Below are 23,443 nucleotides of genomic sequence, written 5' to 3'. Positions count from 1 at the left end.
ATGCAAGTTCAGATTCTGGAGCACAATTGTGCATCAAGGGGTGAATTCCATAGCCACCGAATCATGGATTACATAGGGGCTCTAGCTATGATTTAGAGAGCCCCAAATGGTCTGCAATCCAGTTGGAAAGATCTGTGTTCCTTTATAAATGGCTTTGACATACTTGCTATTGTTCCTACCGCTCAAGGACAGATGGCTGAGTATTTATTCTTCATTGAGGATATTGCAGGAACCTTTTTTTGGCCATTTCCCTAGAGCAGTGGTTCTCAACCAGAGGTCTTCCAGGGGGTACATCAACTCATCTAGATATTTGCCTAGTTTATAAAAAGCACTGGCAAAATCAGTACAAACTAAAATTTGGTACAGACTATGACTTGTTTATACTGCTCTATACACTGAAATGTAAGTACAATATTTATATTCCAATTGATTTATGACTATATGGTAACAATTGGAAAGCAATTTTTCAGTAATAGTGTGCTGGGACACTTTTGTATTTTTAGGTCTGATTTTGTAAGCAAGTAGTTTTTAAGTGAGGTTAAACTTGGGGGTACGTAAGACAAATCAGACTACTGAAAGGGGTACAGTAGCCTGGAAAGCTTGAGAATCACTGCCCTGGAGCCTGCATTTGGCAAGCTTCAGGTCAGAATGTAAGAATTACCTGTCTAGACTGGCTTTTGACTGACTTTTAGATTATTTTAAAGGTGACTTGTGAAGGGGGGAAAAAGGGGGTTGTATCTTGTTTTGCCTCTTTATGATGTATAAAGAAGACCTAGAAGGAGTTTTTTCCTAATAGAAATAGAAATCCAGGTTCTGTCTGCACTGGGTGAATCTTGTATGATTGGAGATCTGGTGAAATTATAAGTCTAGAGAGTGAAAGCTGAGCAAATGAGAAGGGAAGGAATTTTTAATCATACTTTTAAAGCATTTTTTTCAAACATAACACCTATTTAACTCCCAACCCTTCAAGGTAAGTTAAGGTGTTTCAGTGTAAAATACACATCCTCTGAGGCATGAAATACATTTTCTGCCAACCCCAGAGAAGACCAGACTTGACATTCCTGATACTTCCAAAGTCAAGAAACAGAAACTCAGCTCTTTATCCATCATAAAGAAGCAAAAAAAGATGCACAAGCCAAATTTTTAAAGATTCTCTGTGGGTCACTTTTCACATCCTCCATGACCTGCGTTTATTTTGAAGGTCTTGTGTTTTATTAATGGTTTTTAATGGTACCCAAATGCACTGGGTACTTCTAACGCCCTGATCTTGCAGATACTGACAAATGTCAATAGTCACTAAAGTGTTTTTCATGGCAGAAACAGGTTGGGTATCGAGATGAAATGGTCTGAAATAAGGAGAGCTGAGAGGCCATTTGGGGATGAATTCAGATCAGAGATACAGCAGTCTGATATTGCACTGATCCCTGTCTCCTGTTCGATAAAACTGACACCAAACCACGAAGAATCAGAAGACAAAACAATAGAAGAACCTTTGTCAACTCCTGTGTCACCTGAAGTTTCTTCTCTAACATTAGTGAGTTAAACCTCACAACCCACTTGTGTGATATTACTGAGCCTATTTTATAGATGGAATGCCTGGTAATATGGGTACAAATAGCACTGTGTCATGAAAACAGCAGGGAATTTGCAGGAAAGTGCTACACTGAGATTCACATCATAGAGCTATATTTTATTGAGGAACCGGTGCAGAAAGGCAGGTGTCCCTGGGAATGGGCCTATTTAAATCTTGATCTGAAGCTACACCAGTGTGATTGGATGTTGATCGCCATGTAAAGATAATGGTCATATATTTGAATCAATAAATATTTTAAAACCCAGTGAAAAGAGTTTGCACAACATACTGGGCTCCAGAAAAGCCACCACTGTAACATGATAGCTCAGCTGGGCTGGGAAATGTGGGAAGATTGCCAAGGTTTTCAGAAGGATCCAGACGGGTTGCCATTGGAGAGGGTGTGAGAAGTGTGTGTTCATGTGGAAGGCAGGTGCCCCTCACTAGACTTTGGAGCTGCCTGCTTGAAAACAAAGAGGTGTCAATAGAGCGACCTAAGCAGTAATAATGCAATGGTCACTTCGTTTTCATGTTTTAGAGGGGTAGCCGTGTTAGTCTATATCAGGAAAAACAATGAGGGGTCCTTATGGCACCTTAGAGACTAACAAATTTATTTGGTCATAAACTTTCCGGGCTAGAACCCACTTCATCGGATGCATGGAGTGGAAAATACAGTAGCAGGTATAAATACACAGCACATGAAAAGATGGCAGTTGCCTTACCAAGTGGGATGTCAGTCTAAGGAGGCAATTCAATTAACAGTAGGAGAGCAAGGCAGGAAAAATCCTACTGTTAACTGAATTATTTCATTAGACTGACGTCCCACTTGGTAAGGCAACTCCCAACTTTTCATGTGCTGTGTATTTATACCTTCTACTGTATTTTCCACTCCATGCATCCGTTGAAGTGGGTTCTAGCCCGGAAAGTTTATGCCCAAATAAATTTGTTAGTCTCTAAGGTGCCACAAGGACCCCTCATTGTTTTTTCGTTTTCATGCAGAAAATACAGGCTGATGGAGCTGCTAGCCATGGGCAGAGGGGAAAGTTCAAGGATCTTAAATCCTCTCCCCATCCTGCAAAATGTAAATACTCTGAATTCTAGAAATGCCCCTAATCCCCCACGCCTGATCAAGGCAGATTTTGGACAGGGTCACCCTGAGGCTGGGATTCAAGCTGCTGGTTTTAAAATAACTTCTTAGGGAAATTAATGTCCGAGCAGGAAAAGGTAGAGCTGCAGGGGTCGGCTCTTCCCCGCAACCCCCCCTCCACCCTCAGCTCCCGGCATCTCCCTCTCTTTGCTGCCCCATTGCGCCCCCCGCAGCAGGCTGCCCCGGCGTCAGGTCTCCACGGCCTCCAGATGGCGCAGCTCCCTCGCTGCAGCTCCTCGGCCCCTGGGTTGCAGCGACGCAGGCGTCCCTGCCAGCTGGGTGGGGCAGGGAAGCAGATGACGGCCGCTGCAGAGGGGCGGCCCGGCCGGACTGGCTATCGCCTCCCTCCCCTCTGTCTCCCAGGTGCCACTGGGACCAGGGTGGGGCAGAGCCAGGAGCATCGGACAGGGGCCGAGGGAATTCGAGCTTCGCAGGTACCTGAGCGGGACGAGGGAGGGACTGAGCTGTTTGGGGGGTGCCAGGAGCGCACGATTCTGGGGACCCCTGAGAACTAGGAGTAGCCTAGGTACTCCCTTGCGCCGGGCACCTCTGAGATCCTTGTTTGCTTGGGGAGCCAGTATACTGGGTACTTCCCTAACACTACGAACCTCTGAGATCCCCATAGCCTTTAAGCCTAATACCAAGGATCTCTAGGGGACACCCTGGGGCATCCTTCATGGCAGGAATCTGCAGGGGACCCCAATACTTAAAAACTTAGGGCACTAGAAAATGGGGTACCCTGCGTGGAAACCCTAATAGCTACAGATCTCTCGGGTACCTGGAGACTGATGGGGAGCCCTGGTACTGCATACTCCTGGGGGGACCCTAATCCTATAGATCCTAATATTAGGAAATTCTCAGAAACCCTAGTACCCTGAGCCTTTTGGGGGCCCCTAATACATGGCACATCAAGGGACCCTGGTATCTGGAGGCTAGAGTTTGCTCTCAGTTATGTGGCTGAATGCCTATTGACTTGAGTGGAGCTATCCTGGATTTACACTGGCAGAATTTGGTCCTTGAGCTTTAGGGGAGTCTGCCACCTGTACATAGCTGGGTCCTGCTCATGCAGTCCCAGCAACCAAGTACAAAAAAATCACAGCTCTGTTTTGGATCAGTTTCTGCCTGTCTGAGGAAAGTTTTTCAGAACTTTGAGAAATAAGATAAAAATTCAATTGAGGTGAAATTGATCCCTACAGGGCACACTGAGTTTAATCCAGCAATTGAAGTGAGTTTTGCTGATCCTGCCCCAGTTTAAAAGAAACCACATAGTGACTGACATTTAAAATATACCAAATTTTATTTATGCTTTTAACAGGATGTTTACGTTTGTACACAAGCAAATACACATGTAAACATTTAGGGCCAGATGCTGCAAACTTTACATTAAGTAGCACTCTATGAGACTTCCGATGTAAGTGCTACTCAACATGAGTCAGGGATACCTTGTGGGAGAGTTAGTTTATAGCACTGGAGATGCCTGGGTATTTGGTGCAGCACTGTTAAAATCTAGTTAGGTACATAGATGTTCTTGATTCAGAGTGTAAATGAGACTAGTATTTTCCTAGGTACTGTACAGGGCCCTTATTGTTTCTTTGCTCCCACTATGTTGTAAGGAAGTTCACTAGTGAAAGATTAGTGCTGCTCAAACCAGTCTTGGGGCTGCCTGATTTAAGCTGTTTTCTGTTTCCTATTTTCTGTTTTGTTTGGCCACATGGAAGGTCACTCTGTGAATGATATATTTCCTTGCTACTGTTAAGACTCTGAATCAGAGGTGGTGCTAACCTACAGGAATATTTTTGGGTCCCTTTTCACCACCCCCACTAAAAATACTATGTGCATTATTTCCACAAACCAAAAAATATACCAACACATACTCATGCACTTGTGGTAACAAGTCCACGTTAAGGGTACTTTGGGTGTAATACTAAATCAGGGAACTCTTGAGCTGCTGGGGGCCTAAGTAAATACTTAGTCTGCTTATGCCTAGCAAGCTTACCACTGCTTCAAATGCATATTTCTCTATTGCCTTGTAGATTCTGGAGCAGTGTCTCCTAAAATGTAGCAAACTGGGGCCTTAGCTTTACTGGGCATTTGCTCCGATTCCAACAATTGATGAACCAACCACCCATCCACCAATATAGCTCGGAGCTGGATAAGCACTGCCCATGCAAATCGTGGCTTTCCTTGTCTCCACCTGGGGTTTGCACTGGTGTGCAGCTATACTGACAGCAGGAATCAGGACATATTCTCAGTGCAGACGAGGCTTGAGGTTTTTACCAAACCATGGAAGATTTTCTATCACTTAATGTATGTGACCAACAATGTATTTGAGTCAGGAACCACGTGTGCAGCTGCCTTCTTGCCCATGCCTTCCCCAGCAGGGATCAGGATGGTTTCTGTTCTTTTTGTTGAGGATTAGTTGGAGTGTAGAAGAAGTTGGTGATTACTTTCCATTGTCACCCTCCCCATTCTGGTGATTCCCATCAGGAGGAGAGGAGGGTGGCAGGAGCAGTTCGGAGGCTGCCTCCCAAAGAGTTTTCTGTCTCGTACCCTGGAATTCTTTTATGTAATGTGATTTCAGCACTAATCAGAGCTGCACAGAGCAGGAAATATTATTTTGTCCTCAAGCCTATTTTTTTCAATATCACAGTGTGTTCTAGTGGTCCCAACCACGAGCTGGATCTCATTTTGCTAATTGCTGTACAAACCTAGAATAACAGTCCTTGCATCAAGGATTTTACAATCTAAATAATCTTCTAGACAGACAGTGGGGGAAAGGGATGCAGTGTAGAAGCAGAGCACTAAGCAATCTTTTTGTCTGAATGCGTGTGGTTCATCTTCAGATATCAGCATGGGGGGGCATGTATCTGCTCTTTCTATTTTGATGTAGAGGTAATGATAGCAGGTCGTTAATAATAATAATTAATAATAAATAATGCCCCTAACCTTGTCTAAGGGTACATTTACCCTGTGACAAAAGACCTGTGTCATGGCCACAGCTGGCCCAGGTCAGCTGACAGGCTCAGGCTGAGAGGCTATAAAATTGCAGTGTAGATGTTCAGGCTCAAGCCTAGGCTCTGAGACCCCCAAGAGTGAGGAGGGTCTTAGAGCCAGGGGTCCAGCAAGAGCCCAAATGTCTATACTGCAGTTTTTAGTCAGCTGTCCTGGGTTTAGGGTTGCCAGCCCTCCAGGATTGTCCTGAAGTCTCAGGGGATTAACCTTTAATTATAGGTAATGTCATGTGATGAAAACTCCAGGAATTCATCCAACCAAAGTTGGCAACCCTATTGGGCTAGGAGATTCGGTGTTGTGTGTTTTTTATCACAGTGTAGCTGTACCCTGAGCTGTTCCAATGGCTTTGTCATAAATATAAAGGGAAGGGTAAACACCTTTAAAATCCCTCCTGGCTAGAGGAAAAACCCTTTCACCTGTAAAGGGTTAATAAGCTAGGATAACCTTGCTGGCATCTGACCACAATGACCAATGAGGAGACAAGATACTTTCAAAGCTGGAGGGGGGGAGAAACAAAGGGTCTGGGTCTGTCTGTGTGATACTTTTGCTGGGGACAGCACAGGAATGGAGTCTTAGAACTTAGTAAGTAATCTAGCAAGATACGCCTTAGATTCTGTTTGTTTAAATGGCTGATAAAATAAGCTGTGCTGAATGGAATGGATATTCCTGTTTTTGTGTCTTTTTGTAACTTAAGGTTTTGCCTAGAGGGATTCTCTATGTTTTGAATCTGATTACCCTGTAAGGTATTTACCATCCTGATTTTACAGAGATGATTCTTTTTTACTTTTTCTTCTATTAAAATTCTTCTTTTAAGAAACTGAATGCTCTTTTCATTGTTCTTAAGATCCAAGGGTTTGGGTCTGTAGTCACCTATGCAAATTGGTGAGGATTTTTATCAAACCTTCCCCAGAAAAAGGGGGTAAGATTTGGGAGGATTTTGGGGGGAAAGACGTTTCCAGATGAACTCTTTCCTAATAATAATAATACCGGTGTTAGACGTTTGGTGGTGGCAGCGAAAGTCCAAGGGCAAAGGGTAAAATAGTTTGTACCTTGGGGAAGTTTTAACCTAAGCTGGTAAAAGTAAGCTTAGGAGGTTTTCATGCAGGTCCCCACATCTGTACACTAGCGTTCAGAGTGGGGAAGGAACCTTGACAGGGTTCATGTCTGAAATGTAAGAGTTAATCTAAAGCGCCCAGTTGCACAGAGCCTGGAATGGGGTTTGAACTTTGTGTTTAAACAGGTCTTTAGCAAATAGAGTTAGGGTAAACACATTTAAAAAAAACCAAGAACGTTCTAGCCTAGAACAGGGTCGTCTTAATACACTTCCAAGGCCAGTGTGAATGTGGTAAAAGGAGCCCAGAAGTTTGGTTTTTGTCTCTTCAGGGACAGTAGTTTCTGAGTAGAATGCAACTACATAACAGTTTGCTCCCACAGAATGTGTTAGGGAATCTAAATGATGTGTTTAGAGTATTTGTGTTTTGTATCCCCTGCTCCAATGGGGTCAAACTTGCTTGTGACCTCTAGGCCCTGCTGTAATACAAATAATAGTGTTTAAACCCAAATCAAAAAAACCCTCCATGCTACTTTTCATTCTTCATTTATTGTAAATGTCGGGAGACCATTATCTCTGATAAGCAGATCTGCCAAGATTTAAAAACAAACAAATGAACCCTACATGTTGATCCCCAGTAATGCTGCTTTTAAAACTAACTAAACTTTCCTTTCTTCTCTTCATGAAGGTTCGCTTGCTTGGCAGCAATTGAGTGTACTGGTCTCCTTGTCATGGCAACCATTGTCCCGGAAAAACTTAGTCGCCTTTTCATTAATGTGCAGCAGCTTTGGCAGGTCCCCAGGCTGCTGGAAACGGCATTCCCCTCGCCTCCCTGCACCGTGGGTACCTCAGATGTGCCTAAGGTCTTCTGGAAACCCTACATTCACACCGGCTACAGACCCCTCAACCGGACCTGGAAGTATTACTTCTTGACGCTTTTCCAGCCGCACAACGAAGCTGTCAACGTCTGGACTCACCTCGTGGCTGCACTAATCCTGCTGTTGAGGTTCCAGCGTCTTTCCCAGACGGTGGATTTTGTGAGCGATCCTCATGCCCATCCCCTGTTCATCATTGCCATTGCTTCTATCACCTACCTAACCTTCAGCACCCTGGCTCACCTCCTCCAAGCCAAATCAGAGGTCTGGCATTATAGCTTCTTTTTCATGGACTATGTGGGAGTAGCCATTTACCAGTACAGCAGTGCCTTGGTGCATTACTACTATGCCATTGAGCCAGACTGGCATGCAAGGATCATGGGGTTTTACATGCCGGGGGCTGCTTTGCTAGCTTGGTTATCGTGTGCAGGTTCCTGTTATGCTAAATATAGATACCATCAGCTTCCCCGCCATCTGAGCAGGGTGTGTCAGGAAATGCCCTTGGGCCTGGCATATGCTCTAGACATTAGCCCAGTAATTCACCGGCTCTACACTGTTCAGCCCTCTGAGCAGGCCGATCCAGCCCTTTTATACCACAAATGCCAGGTGCTGTTTTTTCTTATCGGTGCTTTTTTCTTCTCGTACCCTTATCCAGAGAAATGGTTTCCGGGGAAATGTCATTTCTTTGGGCAGGGGCATCAGATCTTCCACGTTTTTCTGGTGCTGTGCACCCTAGCCCAGGTGCAGGCGGTGGCTCTGGACTATGAGTCAAGGAGGGAGATCTACACCAGTCTGCATGGTAACCAGACTCACAATTTCTCTGCCCTGTGCTTCTTCACCGTAGCCTGCTGCCTCCTCACTGCCGCTTACATGACCAGCAAAGTGAAGTGCAAACTGAATTGCAAAGGAGAATGAAAGCTGTGGAGAGGAAGCTCCTGATCTTTCCCATCCTGGCTGTTTGAGGGGATGCCACCATAACAATCTGGATTCAAAACTGGCTATGGACAAGTGTAAAGTGTGATGGAATGCTTGGAAATGTGCTATTGTTAAGTGATCTGCAAAGGGAAAATGCTGGAAGTTTGTGCTCTTTTGGATTTTTTATGATGGATAAAGAAGACCTGGAAAGGTGTATGTGTGTATAAGTGTTAAACCGGTTTCTTTTTCTGCTGATTTTCTGCCTTCGAAATTCCGGTGCTGTCTTTAAAAGACCTCAATGAAGAGCTGGGAGCAACGCTCTCTTTGCTAAATATGCATCCCGCTGCCCCGACATCTAAGGGCTGAGAAAGCTGACTTGCACAGCTGAGATCTAGGTCTAGCAAAACCAGGAGTGGCCAATTCTAATATTTCTCAGGCAGAAGTTAAGACAGAAAAAACAAGTCCAGCTTGTCTTTACATGTCGCAAAGAAGCAAACAAGGGGACAAGACAGACATTTTTTTTCTATTCAGGTCACTTTATATAGCACAGGAACTTTACACGGCACTTTACACACAGAGAAAGACATGTGGCCTGCCCTTATAATCTAAATAAGACAAGATACACTGAAGACAAGGCCCTATCAGGAGGGGGAGGAGGTTATCAGTGATGAAGAGGAGAAGGGAGGAAGGATAGCTGGAAGAAATGGGTTTCTAGGCAGGATCTGAAGGAGGAGAGAGGCCAGTAGGCCACTGAGAAGAGGGAAATTTTGTCTTTACTGCCCCTGTACCCCTAAAAGTTCCCTCTGTTGCCACCACGGGTTCAGTTCCATTGCAGGTAGCAATAATGAGAATCCCTGGTGTTTTAACCACCGTGTCTTGCAGACCTGATCCGGGTGATAAAACCACTGGCAGCTAGTCTCTACTACAGCTGCCGGCACTGTCGTTACACCAGCATTGGCAAGAGTGGTAAAGAGAGACGCTCTCGTAAACGTAGCCAGAGTCCTGGACGTTCTAGAACAGGTTTGAAAGTCGCTGTGCTTGAACAAAAAAACTTCAGAGAGAAACCGCAGAACTAAAATTCATTTGCAGATTTAACACCATTAATTTGGGCTTGAATAGGGACTGGGAATGGCTGGCTCTTTACAAAAGCAGCTTTGCCTCTCCTGGAATTGACACCTCCTCGTCCACTGTTGGGAGTGGACACCATCCACCCTGATCGAATTGGCCCTGTCAACACTGGGTCTCCATTTGTGAGGTAACTCCCTTCTCTTCATGTGCCAGTATATTTATGTCTGCATCTGTAATTTTCACTCCATGCATCTGAAGAAGTGGGGTTTTTACCCACGAAAGCTTATGCTCAAATAAATCTGTTAGTCTTTAAGGTGCCACTGACTTCTTCTTGCTTTTGTGGATACGGACTATCACGGCTACCCCCTGATACTTGATAGCCAGAGTGTGTCTCAGGCATAGGGGCGGCATGAATGCAGAGGTGAATCTGCAGGTGGGAAAAGGAGCAGAAGGAAGGGGACCTGCAAGCAGTGAGAGATAGGTGGGGGCAAAAGCGCCAATGAAAGTGAGTGCTCACACTCCCTCCCCGAATCTGCGCCCCAGCCCGGCCTCTTCCCCCAGCGTGCTGCGTTCCTCCTCCTCGCCCCTCCCTCCCAGCGCTTGCCTTGAGAAACAGGTGTTTCGCAGTGCAAGTGCTTCAGCCCCAGAGCACCCACGGAGTCGGCGCCTATGGGTGGGGGGCGAGATTGGTGAGTACAAGGAGCCTGGATTCGATGTGGCAAGAGATGGGAAAGATTCAAGATGGGGGGCCTGGACTGAAGCAGGTGGAATGTGGGTGGAGGGCAGGAAGATGACTTTAGCAGCAGTTTTTGGGACAGACTAAGGAGGAGAAGATGATTGTGTTCAAAGGCAGGGGGATTCAGCTTGGGGTGAGTGCTGCAGCAACTGGGTTAATGAAAAAGGGCCGATGTTAAGGAAGCAGTGATTGAGATTTAGCAAGAATTTGGCTGTGGAGGAGAAAGAAAGCCGAGGCAAAGATGATCCAAGATTCTGGCCTGGGAGGTGGGGTGAATAGAAAAGTTTTAAAACAACTGATCTGAACCTAGACTTAATTTTGGTTCTAAAATTGGTTCCAGGACCTGAGCTCATTCCACCTCTTCCCCCCGGGTTTCCCTTTCCTCTGCTGCCCTCCAGTGTTTTAGACTAAGGCCTTGCCCACAGTGGCGAAATTGACCATGTCCTGAAATTGCTTTCTCACTCTGTCCAGTCTGAAAGGGTTTCAGGAACCTGGTTACTTCGGCTGCTCCTGGTGATGGTTTTCAATAATCATGATAAAAAAAAAAAAATTCTGACCTGTCTAAGCTGGGCAGCAGAAGCCAGCAAAGCAGGTTCTCCTGAAACCATTTTTAAGAGCTGTAAGCGAAAAATGGTTTGCGAACGCTGTCGTTTCCGAGTGCTGGAGCCTACTGCAATGTAAGGAATCCAGCTGCCTGATCTGGTTTGGGTAATTATGGCTGCAGGAGGAATCAAAGACCTCTCGGGGCCTAATTCAAGTCCTGGCAGGTAGAAAGTATTTTAAATAAGCTTTAAAATGCATTAGCCATATGCATGGTTCTTAAGCCTACACAAATTTCATCGGAGAGCTCTAATGGCTAATGAGACAGCTTTGTAAAGAAGCATAGCTGTGCTCACTGGACACCAATTGACTTTAAGATGCATAACCCACATATTTAAAATTATTTGATCAGTGCATTTCTGTTCTGCCGATCCTGGGAGGTGCTGAGCCCTTGCAGCTCCCAATGGACTTTTCTGGCTCAGGCGCTAAACTCTTATGGCAGTTTAATGTGTGTAAAATGCTTTGAAGATGAAAGACACTGTGTAAATGTTAACAAATATTAGAGAATCATATAATTAACAGGCATTAGTGCCTCTCTCCTCTCTCTCTCCCTTGAAGGGGGAGAGGAGTGACTTTACCAGCTCTGTGTCCCCCACAACCCATTTGAAGGGTTCCTCTGTGTTCCTAAAATCCTGAAGCGAGGGAGTTTCACTCCAGCTTTTCACAAGCATGAACAATATGGAGCTTGAATGAGCCAGTTGACTTCAGTTCTCCTTAAAGTTTATCCTCTTGGTAGGTGGTATTTTCTGAATGTAAATATTTTATTCCTCTATTGCGACACAAAAAGCCTTAGGATGTAGTTTGAATTTTAGTTTACTTTACTGGGGGATCCAGGATTTCGCTGCCCCTAAGATTTTAGAATGGCAACAAACTAACACCCATGTGCCTCCCAAACATGGGGAAGGGTCCGGATCTGAACTTCTCCAGTGTTTGGGTGTGTTTGGATCTAGGATTTGGATTCAACTTGTGACAGGAATAGGGACCATTCTTAAAGTCTGGAAGAGCTTTGGTTTGGACTGATCTCTCGTTTGTATAAACTATTAAAATATTTAATATGTCATATGAATAGACTAGATCAGTCAATGTGGATTATCAGCCCAAGCTGCGTTGATGTCCCCAGACTGGGGCTGCCTGGTTTGGGGTGAAGAGTAGGGCCCATCACCAATGGTCAGGAAGGATTTGTGCTTCACCAGAGATCACTCCTGGACAGGTTTAAAAGCTTTGCTTCCTTGAAAATTATTTCACTGTGATTTAAAACTGATTTGCAAACACTTGGGCTACTTTTCACCTTGGAAAGACTTCAGGGAAGGGAATGCCTAGATGTAGATGATAGCTTGGTGGGCTTTGAAAAAAGCCCTGGGGTCTGATCCTGCTGCCATTGAAAGAATGGCCAAACCTCTGTTGGCAGGAGCAGGGCTGACATGGATCTTTGTTTAGTTGCACATCTTCTTGCTGGCAGCAGAGTTTGTGTTGCTGAACTCCTTGTAGGAGGTAATTGGTCAGCCACAGAGGAGCTGTTAGAGCAACAAGAACGAGATCTGACCCGTGTGAGCAATGTCTCCCATGCTCCTAGCTTCCACCGTAAGACCTGCTGCAGCACCACGTGCAGGCCGGTGCCTCCTCTGAGGGGGACTATATCGTCTCACTTGCAGCCCCAGACCGGGCAGCACATGGGATTGGTTGCATTGTGTTGAAAGGCCAAGCAGTCCCCGGAGGAGCAGGACTGAATGCAGCACAGCAAAGCTTGTGCAATTTTATCTTCAGTCCTGTTGCAACTGGAAATAGGCCCATGAAAATTAGGAACCAGATTTCAAACAGCCCCCTAGTTTGGGCATATTAGGGCTCAGTATAAAGGTGGGGGAACATGTGTAAAATTCAAGCTCAGATGTGAGTGCAGGTTTCAAACATCCCCTAAATGTTGAGAGTTTTCGGATCTGAGCTTCGGTGTGGGACGTTCCCTGGTCATGATGTTCATTTTAACACTTCTATGGATACTAAGCTTCTCCTTGTCCTTTGAGGAGATGATGCCTCTCCTGGCCTGACCCATCTGCAGCCTCCGTGAGTGATCAGGCTCTTCTGCAGCCAAAGGATTCAGCCCCCTTGCTCCGGCTGGTAATTCTCAAAGCAGATGTTACTGGCGCGTCACTGTTTATACTGCAGGCCATTCCTTCCTGCTGCTCTTACGCACACATTCCATCCTTGGCCCAAGGAACTGAATGCTAACTCTGTTTTTTTTTTAATCCCCAAAGGAGGCAAGAGTAACAATAACAGTGATGAGTTACACTACTGAGGATGGCTTGCCTTGCTAGCCCCACTTGCCTCTGTTGTCTTAGGCGTCCATCTGGAAAGTCCTGTGTGGGACCGAATGGCCTGATCCAGTGCCATTCTGCACTCCCACAACTCCCATTGACTGTGTCAAGTTCAGCCTGTCACTGAGCTCGGCCTGTTAACAGTCCCTAGGTCTGGACCCAGCATGGAGCGGCGTTGCTGGGCTACATGAACAATCTTTTCTGTGATCACAAGCTCAGCAGAATGATATTACAGCTTCCATAGTGTCTGCAGCAGTGACCATATTACAAACATGTAATAGCCGGCATGATCAGGAGCTGTGAAAACTGGCAAGCCATAACATTCGGCAAAGGTATCCATTCAAATGACCAAACTCTATTGTCAAATATCCCCTACTTTGCTGTGCCAGCTTCAGAGCAGCATAACCGATAAGGGAATCAGGACAGGCTGGAATCAAAGCCCCAGTAAGGACACATAGCATTTATGTAGGTATCCCTCAAGTGCTGTTTTGGAGATCCTGTGTTATATGCGGTGAGCACAAAATAAAACGAATGTGCAATTCAGCTTCGTTTCTTTTGCAATTGTCTTGATCTATCGTGTTTGTAGTGTAGTTGTAGCCATGATGTTGGTCCCAGAAAATGAGAGATGCAAGGTGGGTGAGGTGGTATCTTTTGTTGGACCAAACTCTGTCGGTGAAAGAGACAAGCTTTTGAGCTCTGCAGAGCTCTTGTTCACAGCTGGGAAAGACACTGGGAGACACTCCAATTACCTTTCCCAGACCTGAAGAAGAGCTCTGCGGAGCTCAAAAGCTTGTCTCTTTCACCAACAGAAGTTGGTCCAACAAAAGATATTGCCACACCCACCTTGTCCCTCTCTTAATCTACCATGTTGGATTCCAGTTTGCTGCATCATATGACAAACAGCACTTGTTGGGTTTCATCCAGTGGCTGAAACAACAGCTGAGTGGGTTTACATTGGGTCTAATCAGGTTAGTACTGTGTGTTTGTTTAGAGGATCTGGTATCTTGCTGCAATAGGCTGAGTACAAAAAACTCAAGACCATTAATTGTAAACATATGACAAAACTTCCCCTTTACACTTCACTTTATTTGCGTTTTTAGGTGCAATGTTTTTGACAAACCTTTTAAAAATCAACTAGCTTTAAGAAAAAATTTCTGCCCTGCTCCTCTTACTGGTGCCATGGTGATGGACCCAGCAGTGGAGGATAATTGGGTTACACAGGAGCACAGATCCACCCTGATGGAACAGGCTTCAGGAGTAGGGTGCTAGTTTTTAACTCCTAGTTTACAAACGTTCTCCCCTTACCCAATCTGCAAAGCAATTGAGAAATCCCTCCCTCCCTGCCTCCCATCTTTATGCAATGTTGGGCTTGGCTTTGTCTGTTGCCTGTTTATAACAATAAATAGGAGCCATTTGTCCCATAGCTAGCCCATCGTGCGGAAGAGAAATTCACCCTGAGGCAGAGAGCATGTGCATGACCATCTGCCTTTCGGAAAGCTTTAACAAGTAAAATGTGGGGGCTTCATCACCCTCTGCTGTGGGGTGAACTTAACCTTTGTTAAATGAAGCCAGTAAAAGCAGATGCAAACCTAGTGTGTGGTGTAGATCTTCCACCGCCCCCAGTGGCATGATGATTTCAAGGCAGGGCTGGGCTATGCTTAGGGGGCCTGAGCACCCCCACGCTATGCATAGTAAATAATTCTATGATGAGGGGGAAGCAGAGTGGAACTCAGGCAGAATGGGTGTCTTTGTACAGCACCTAGGATGGTGGCAGGCCATGCTTGGGGGGCCTGTGCACTACCATGCTAGAGCCTCGGTGCTCCCCGCTCCTGGCTACACCTTGCTCCGTCCTGCCCCCCCACCCACAGTGGTCCTGACCGATCCCTCTGGGAGCTTATCGCAGCGCCGCAGCTGCTTCCTGGCCGCCGCCCCTTCTCCTTCTGACTGCTCCCAGAGGGGCGGGACCTGGTACCGCTAGGTACAGCTGCCCAGAGAGCCGCCCTGCCCTGTAATTATTGACTGCTCATCGTGTGGGTGTGCACAGGACCCCTTTGTGCTCGGTGCTGTACAAACACACCCATTCTGCCTAAATTCCACCCTCCTCCTCCCTCATCACAGAATTATTTACTGTGCATAGTGGGGGGGGGCACGGACCCCTTAACCATGGCCCAGCCCCTGCTCCCCCCCCCGGCTGCTAGGCGCTGGATAAACACGTGCGGCCTGAGCTGCACCCCGCCCCCTTTGTGAGATTGTTGACTTCTCATAGTTCTGCCACGCGGGGGCGGGTCCCTGGGACGCCTCGCTCCGCAGCGCCCAATTAGGGACCGGGGCGCCGGGCGCGCGCGCGGAGAGCCGAGTCTAACCCCGCCCCTCGCTGCGGCCGCGCGGGGCAGGGGCGGGGCCTAGCCGGACGCTGTGATTGGTCCCTCTCCCGGCCAGCCCGCCCCCCCGTGCCGGGCGTGGGGAGCGGGCGGGAAGGGAAGCTGCTCGGCGGGAGAGGTCGTTGGCCGCCGCTAGCCCGGTGAGGGCCGGTGGGGGGCGTTTGTGGGGGAGCTCGCCGCCGTTCAGAGCCCCCCGGAGGAGCCATGGGCGGGGGGCTGGGAGCAAGGGGGCGGGGGGCTCAGGAGGGGCTGGGAGCAAGGGGCGGGAGGGCTCAGGAGGGGCTGGGAGCAAGGGGGTGGGGGGGCTCAGGAGGGGCTGGGGGCGGGGGGGCTCAGAGCGGGGGTCTCAGGAGGGGCTGGGAGCGAGGGGCTCAGAGCAGGGGGGCTCAGGAGGGGCTGGGAGCAAGGGGGCGGGGGGCTCAGACGGGGGTCTCAGGAGGGACTGGGAGCAAGGGGGCGGGGGGGCTCAGGAAGGGTTGGGGTGAGGTGGGTTGCGAGGCTGGGATGGGGAGCCGGGGGCTCAGAGCAGGGGGGCTCAGGAAGGGCTGGGAGCAAGCAGCAGTGGGTGGGGGGAGCACGCAAGGGCTTATCCAGCCTGTTCTTGAACATCTGGAGTGATGGGGAGCGCCCCCCCACACCTCCCTTAGCATCTGTCCCGGGAGTTCAAAAGTTTTCCTACCAGCTGACCTAGATCTCCCTTGCTGCCCATCAAGCCCATTACTCCTTGTCCTGCCTTCACAGGCTGCTGAGAACAATCGGTCTCTTTTTCACGGCCCCTCACATATGTGATGGCTGCTATCCCGTCCCCCCTCAGTCTCCAGACTAGGTGTGCCCAGGTTATTTTAACCTTTCTTCATAGGTCAGGTTTCTAAACGTTTTATCATGTTTGCTGAGCGCCTCTGGACTCGCTTCAGTTTGTCCCCATCTTTCCTATGGTGCGGTGCCCAGAAATGGGTCCAGTACTCCAGCTGTGGCCTCCCCAGTGCTGAATAGAGTGGGACAGTTACCGCCCATATCTTCCATGTAACCTCCAGATCCTTTTCAGCAGTACTACCACCCTGGTCTTTTATTTGATTTTTTCCTTTCTACATAAAATACATTGCACTATCTCTATTGAATTTCGTCTTGTTGAATTCAATCACTTCTCCAATGTAAGGTCCTTTTGAATTCTAATCCTGTCTGCCAAAGTGCTTGCAACATCTCCCAGCTTGATGTCATCTCCAGAATTTATAAGCATGCTCTCCAGTTCATTTTCTAAGTTGTTAATGAAAATCTTGAATATTATTAGACCCAGGACTGACCCCTTAGGGATCCCACGAGATATGTCCTCCCAGTTTGACAGTGAACCATGGAAAACCATGCTGCATGTGGTCTTTCAACCAGTTGTGCACCCACCTTATAATAATTACATATAGATGGCATTTCCCTAGTTTGCTTATCAAAATGTCATGTGAAATTGTGTCAAAAACCTTATTAAAATCAAGATATATCCCCTCTACAGCTTCCCCCCCCCATCCACTAGGCTAGTAAACCTGACAAAGTCATGCTGGCTAGTCTTTATAACTGTTATCCTCTAGGTACTTACAGATTGATTGTTCAATAATTTGTTCTAGCACCTTTCCAGGTATCGAAGTTAGGCTGACTGGACTATAATTCCCTGGGTCCTCTTTGTTCCCCTTTTTAAAGATAAGGTACTATGTTTGCCCTTCTTCAGTCTTCTAGGACCTTAACTATCCTCCATGAGTTCTCAAGATAATTGCTAATGGTTCTCAGATTGCTTCATCTAGTTTATTAAGAACCAAAGAATGAATTTCAGCAGGCCTTGTCAACTTGAATACATATAACTTTATATAAATATTCTTTAACCTGTTCTTTCCCTATTTTGGCTTATGTTCCTTCCCCCTGGTTGTTAATATTGTGTTGAGTATCTGCTCACCCTTAACCTTTCCAGTGAAGACTGAAGCAAAATAGGCATTAAATACCTCAGCCTTCTTGATGTCATCAGTTATTTGCTCTCCTTTCCCACTAAGTTGAGGACCTACACTTTCCTTCATCTTTCTCCTAATATGTTTAAAGAATCTCTTCTTACTGGGTTTTATGTCCCCTGGCATGTGTAACTCCTTTCATGCCTGAGCCTTTCTGATTTTGTCCCTACATGCTTGTGCTGTTTTTTTGTACGCCACCGTGGCAATTTGTCCATGTTTCCACTTTTTGTAGGATTCCTTTTTGATTTTCAGGTCATTAAAGAGCTGCTGATGGAGCCTTATTGGCCTTCCTATGCCCCTTTCTCTCGCACTGCCCTGGGCCATAGGCCCTTGTCTCATCTCCTCCCTGCAGATCAGCTATTGACCATTCACCGTGGCCCTGTTTAAAACACAACAGTGCATGCAGCACCAGTATAGACATGCAGCTTCTGAGCTACTTCACAGGATATGTTCAGGTTGCAGCCATGGTGTGTGATTGCAGCTTGAGCAGACATACCTGGGCTAGGTAGTTTGGGTCCTGGAACAGTGAAGCAAAAGCAGTATAAGCTTCAGTGTGGACTAGGGCTCCCTCCCCCCTCCGAAAGTAACTACCCAGGTTTCTGGGCAAGTTCGTACAGCTAGTGCTGCCATGGTTTTGCTGCTCTGGGACTTGAGCTAGCTAGATGAAAGCTAGCTTGGGTACATCTCAGTTATTGCAATATATACATACCCACCGTGTGGCAAGTCTCACTGAAGCTAGGCGAACTCCAGTGTAGATAACTCCTATTAATTCTGCAGTGAAGCCATAGCCTCAAGTGTTTCCAGCAATTATAAATCCAGCTGTGCTAAGAACTGTGTGAAAGAGAAGCAGCAAAAGTTTTTAGGAGCAGCCAGTTACAAAGCACATCATCAAAATAATTATTTGGCACTTATACAGTAGATCTCAAAGGGCTTCCCAAGCAGTTACCAAATTATCCCTTGCTAAATGGGGTGCAAAGGATGAAATAACTTGCCCAAGGTCTCACAGTGAGTCAGTTTCGTATCGCTGTTGCCCACTCTCCCACTACTGCACTGGAAATTGTTCCTGTCCTCGCACAGAGTATATACAAGAACACTGCTAATGATGCTCTAGCCTGCCTTCTTATTTCACGCTGCAGCAGGTCCCTCATTATTTGTATACAGAAAAAGGATCAGCCATGAAATGTGTAAGAAAAAGAAGCACTGCGGAACAGTTTGAGACTTGTGGCATCTGGCTGGACACTGCAAAGTTAAAGAAGCGCAAAATACAGGTAATAAATCTGTACTGTTTGTGATGTCATAGCTTTGTACAGCTCTTTACAAACCTAGTACACAATGTTCTCTGCCCTCAGGAGTTTACAATCCAAGTTAGAGGGCTCACATGCGGGGATGAAATAGCATGGGAACAAGAGATTGGCAGAAGAAGCAGCTTAGAGTATTTTTACCTCTCCTTTTTTTAAAATGAGCCATCACTGAATTGTCTCAGATGTGGCAGAGGGGAGTATCCTAATAGAGACTAGCAGTGCAAAGAAGCAAGGAAAAAAGGTGAAGAGGTAGGAAATGTGGCTTATTGGGGAAGAGGGTTGTTCAAGCAGTGTGGTACAACTGTAGACGAAAGGAGATAAAGGGAATAACAAGGAGAGGGGAGTTATGTCACTGTTAACAAGTTAAATTCACTCTAGCACTTCTCTCCCCACCCAGACTCTTGTATCCAAGCCAACTTCAAACACGCCAAATCCACTTCTTGAGAGGAACTGTAATAGTCACATTTCAGTTAATTTTACTCAGACAAGACTTTCTCAGCCATATACCAGGCAAACTACCATCTCTTCGTTCTTCAGCATTCAACCAACAGGTACTGTAGAGCAATTTTTGTGCGCTCACACACACCCACACACAGAACTTTTTAATATGGCGAAGTTACAGTGAAACATTATATCATGCTACATTATATGTTACTTATTCAGGATCAGGTTAATATTCACAGAACCTGGCTAAAAATTATGGCTTGCTGGCTGGGGAGTCTTCCTCCTCTGAGTACGCTCGAAAGATTGACCAAATCTCTGTGCATACATATATATATATATATATATATATATATATTTTCCTGACAGGACAGAAAAACCACCTAGTCTCATTTTAAGGCATTTTGCACGGGCAGAGACAGAGAATGCCTTTACTGGTGTGCAGTTAGGAGTCTGGACACTTTCCAGCATTGCTTCTGTCAGGTAGCCTAAAGTAGATTAGAGGCTAAATAGCATGGGATGGGTAAATCTGACCCAAAATGAACAAAGACCATTCAGATCCATTCCCACGTTTGCCAGATTGTATTCCCTACTAATGTTAAAGGCTGGGATTAACCTAAAAGAATTAGGTGCCAAATTCATCCCATGTGTTTTTATAAATTTGGAACTGATGCTACAATTCACTGTTTGTGCAACACTCCCATTGATTTAAACAGGAGCATTGTGCTGTGGAAGGGCTACAGGATCAGGACCTTTATTGGGAAGGGTAGCATGTTAACCCTGAAGTCTTGAAGCTGAGAGGAAATGGTAGGGGAAGGAGTGTACTCATACTATGGACACACCTCTAATTGGTTTAGTCAACTGGGTCCATCTAGTGTCGTTGAATTTTATCTAACATGGTATTTCAGCTCAGAAACGCTGACTGCGAGCTAAGCCATGGCTCAGTTTATGATGAAAAGTGCTTTTTACATTTGTGTGCTCTGGCTGTTGGAGCGAGCGCAACAATGGCCTGTGGGGAGCTGAGCCTAGTAATCTGGCATGATATTTGTTTAAACACGTGCACACACTACTCTGAGTGAGTCTGATTTTTATTTGTCTCTAGTGGGCCGGGCTTGTAGTAGTGCCATTCAGCCTCTGCTTATGCTTTGTGCTGTTTCCTGCTCCCTGTGGATTTACTGCATGAAGGCCACTATCCTTTCATTCAGTATAGATTCCGATGGCAAGATTTAGAGACTTCCCTGCAGTAATTTCTACAAAGTTTTCTATTGCTGTGTAAATATTAACTCTTTATTCTGAAATTGAGAAAAAGCTAGAATCTTGAGGTAGGATTTAGAAATTACACTATTTCAAATGGTTTCAAAAGCAGAAGACTTATTCTGTTGTTTCTTTCCTCCGTTTGAAGAGATGATGAGGTGTCTGGAAAATTTTACAGTTCAGTTTTCCACATTCCTTGTGCATCACTAATTTCGAAAAGTGGAGCATCTTCCAGTAGTTAATCAATCACACCACTTTGTATCAGAGGAAGATTTATTAAATCTTAATTTCTATTGCACTATTCATTGGTAAAGCACTTCACAAATATACAGTGTCCTCAAAATCACTGCAGCCACCTTAGGTGTGGAAAGCAGAGGCATTACATAACTGTTAAATGGCACATCCTATTGAAAGTGTAAGGGGAACTTAAGGTAGGTGGAATGGCTTTACTCAAGTTGGAATTTGACTCTTTGTGGGAGGGAGGCCTGAGGAAGAGACAGAGAACCAAGGGGAGCTTGGAACTGCTCAGATGTCACTTCACTTCTCCCTCATGAGAGGCAGAACTTGCTTGACTGTCCTCTTGCTTCACATATTGGACCAGCCCTCTCACTAATTTCTACAAGGAGGTAGAGCTATTAGGATGTTGTGAAACAGGGGAGAGTCTGGTCATGTCCAAATTAGTTAAAGGAGGGGTGGGGCACAGTGTAGAGTTATGGGAGAGGCATAATTGTGTGGTCGCTCATCTTGAGTTTGAAAAGCTTGCATATCAGCTGTGTTGTCTTATTCAAATACATTGTTTTTTCCAGGTGAAAAGGATGATGAAGAAAACTTAAAGCCATATCCTCTTATGTCAAATAAAACACACCTAGGAAAAGGCTCTGATTTCTTGGCTGCCTCCTCTATGAAGAACTCGGGAGCTGCTAAGTTAGAGGAAGTCCAGACACCAACCTTGAGCCCTCAGGAGGACAACATTCAGGAGTGTAGCCAGCTGCTTGTACAAAACACACAAGGCTTGAGCATTCCCCTGGTGAACTATACCTTCCCACAAGCACAGGCTAACGGCAGGAGTGAGCACACAGACATTGCAAGGACCTCTGCTGGTGAGACAGAAGACTCTGTCTCCATAAACTTCACCCAGGATTCAGAGGGCAATAGGGTTCTGGCTCACAGGAATTCAGCTGACTCATTCACTGGAAGTGTTTCTGTAGCAAATGGGATAATTTCAAGCAAGAGCGAGAGTTATTGGATAGGTGAGAAAGAGGCTCATTTGTGCTCCAAGAGGGGGATAACTAGAGTGGGTCTCAAACCTAAACACCTGATGAAGCAAGGTAGGAGGAGATGCAAAAACCTGCCCTCTCGTGGAATTTCTTTCATGGATTTCTCAGAGGTTGAGAATATAAGTCCTGTTCCCAAGGGTAACGAAGGCCAGCAGACCAATTGTCCTCTCTCCCAGGGGCGAAAAGCTAAAACAGAGCTTTTGAGAGACAGTAGTCAAAATTTTGCTGACTTTTGGACAAGAAATTCTCACAATATGGCTGGTTCAGCAGGAGAGCAGGGGGACAGTAAGAGTAGTCCTACCACACAGTTGTTTACCCAGGATTCAGAGGGATACAGAGTCATTTCTCACCAGTGCTTCTATGAGAATGTCAGATCTCCTTTGCAGAAAAAGTATCTACAGGACAAAACCAATTTTGTCCAGAGGGTGCCTAGCCCACCCTCTGTGGATTGCTTTAAAGTTTATTCTTCAGGGGCATTGGACAGGACTCCTTTAGCTACTACAGCCATTAATTTATGTGAGCCTGAGTCATGCTATGATTTGCTATTCACAGAGGATTCAGAAGGAAATAGAATTATCAAACATTGATTCAGTAGTAATTTTTTTCTGAATACAATGGGCTGCTGAAAAATTGACATTTTTTAATGTATGTGAAAATTCCTCTGAAGCCTCCACAGTGCATCACTTTCTTTAAGATACAAGGACTGTGTAAGCATACACCTTGCATATATGGCCTTTGGCTATGAGTGGTATAGACCCACACACGCAGGCTATTTATGCTGCATGCAGAATTGTTGTTGATTATACATGTGCAAATAAAGTGATAATTTTATAGCAAGATGGGTTGTAATCAAGTTTCCACATCTGCTCCTACCCGTGCCCTGCTCATATGAACATAGGGACCACGTTGTCAAACATTGTATCTGTGTGACACCATCTATCTGCATGTTTGGCAAGGCTCTGGTTAGTGGTGGTGCTATATAAAAGGAAGCATGAAGGGTACTTCAATCCCACATTTGAAGAATAAGGACCTGTTACTTATTCAAGGGAAAAGAGACACCTTGCCATTAATTTAAAACATTGCCACTCATCTTGTAAGATCTGAATATTGCAGTATGTCTCAGAAGTCAGAGTCCACAAGCCTGAGGATCCACACTGTGTAGTCTAGTGTCTCACAACACATCTACAGGTGGATTATCTGCCCCCCAAATTTAGGTTCAGCTGCCCAGTCAAGTGTTTAATCATAACACAGTTAGCTTGTGGAATTCACTGGTAGAGGATGTCACTAAAAGAGTCAAAAATGGACTGGACATGTATATAGCTAAGAACAGCCCTGAGAATATTTAAAAACAAGTTTGTAAAGGACACAGAGCCTCTTGTGTCAGCAGACAAAACAACCCCTAATTGACTAGTGTTATGAGCACTGGATCAAAGTTGCAAGCAACTTCCTATGAAGCATGTGGTACTGGTTACTTGACTAGATGGACCCCATGGTCTGCTGTATGGTAATTGTTACTATAGC

General features: G+C 45.8%; 2 protein-coding genes across 3 annotated transcripts; both read left to right on the top strand.

Annotated features, from left to right (window-relative positions):
- Positions 1-3,012: 3,012 nt before the first annotated feature.
- Positions 3,013-9,952, top strand: PAQR7 (progestin and adipoQ receptor family member 7). Its single transcript, XM_077838035.1, has 2 exons — positions 3,013-3,151; positions 7,469-9,952. The coding sequence occupies exon 2, from the start codon at positions 7,512-7,514 to the stop codon at positions 8,568-8,570; it is 1,059 nt and encodes a 352-aa protein (XP_077694161.1). The 5' UTR covers positions 3,013-3,151; positions 7,469-7,511; the 3' UTR covers positions 8,571-9,952.
- A 5,672-nt stretch (positions 9,953-15,624) lies between these two features.
- AUNIP (aurora kinase A and ninein interacting protein) lies at positions 15,625-22,741 on the top strand. 2 transcript variants are annotated; one of them, XM_077838144.1, is made up of 4 exons: positions 15,625-15,804; positions 18,811-18,917; positions 19,348-19,501; positions 21,452-22,741. In XM_077838144.1, exons 2-4 carry the CDS (start codon positions 18,825-18,827, stop codon positions 22,507-22,509), a joined length of 1,305 nt encoding a protein of 434 aa, XP_077694270.1. In that variant the 5' UTR covers positions 15,625-15,804; positions 18,811-18,824; the 3' UTR covers positions 22,510-22,741. The 2 variants fall into 2 exon arrangements, with proteins under 2 accessions (XP_077694270.1, XP_077694269.1); XM_077838143.1 differs by having other exon boundaries at positions 15,774-15,804; positions 18,789-18,917.
- The last annotated feature ends 702 nt before the right edge of the window (positions 22,742-23,443 follow it).

Source organism: Eretmochelys imbricata, chromosome 19 (genome assembly GCF_965152235.1).
Source record: "Eretmochelys imbricata isolate rEreImb1 chromosome 19, rEreImb1.hap1, whole genome shotgun sequence".
Lineage (NCBI taxonomy): Eukaryota > Metazoa > Chordata > Testudines > Cheloniidae > Eretmochelys > Eretmochelys imbricata.
This window is presented reverse-complemented; position numbering and strand designations above follow the sequence as displayed.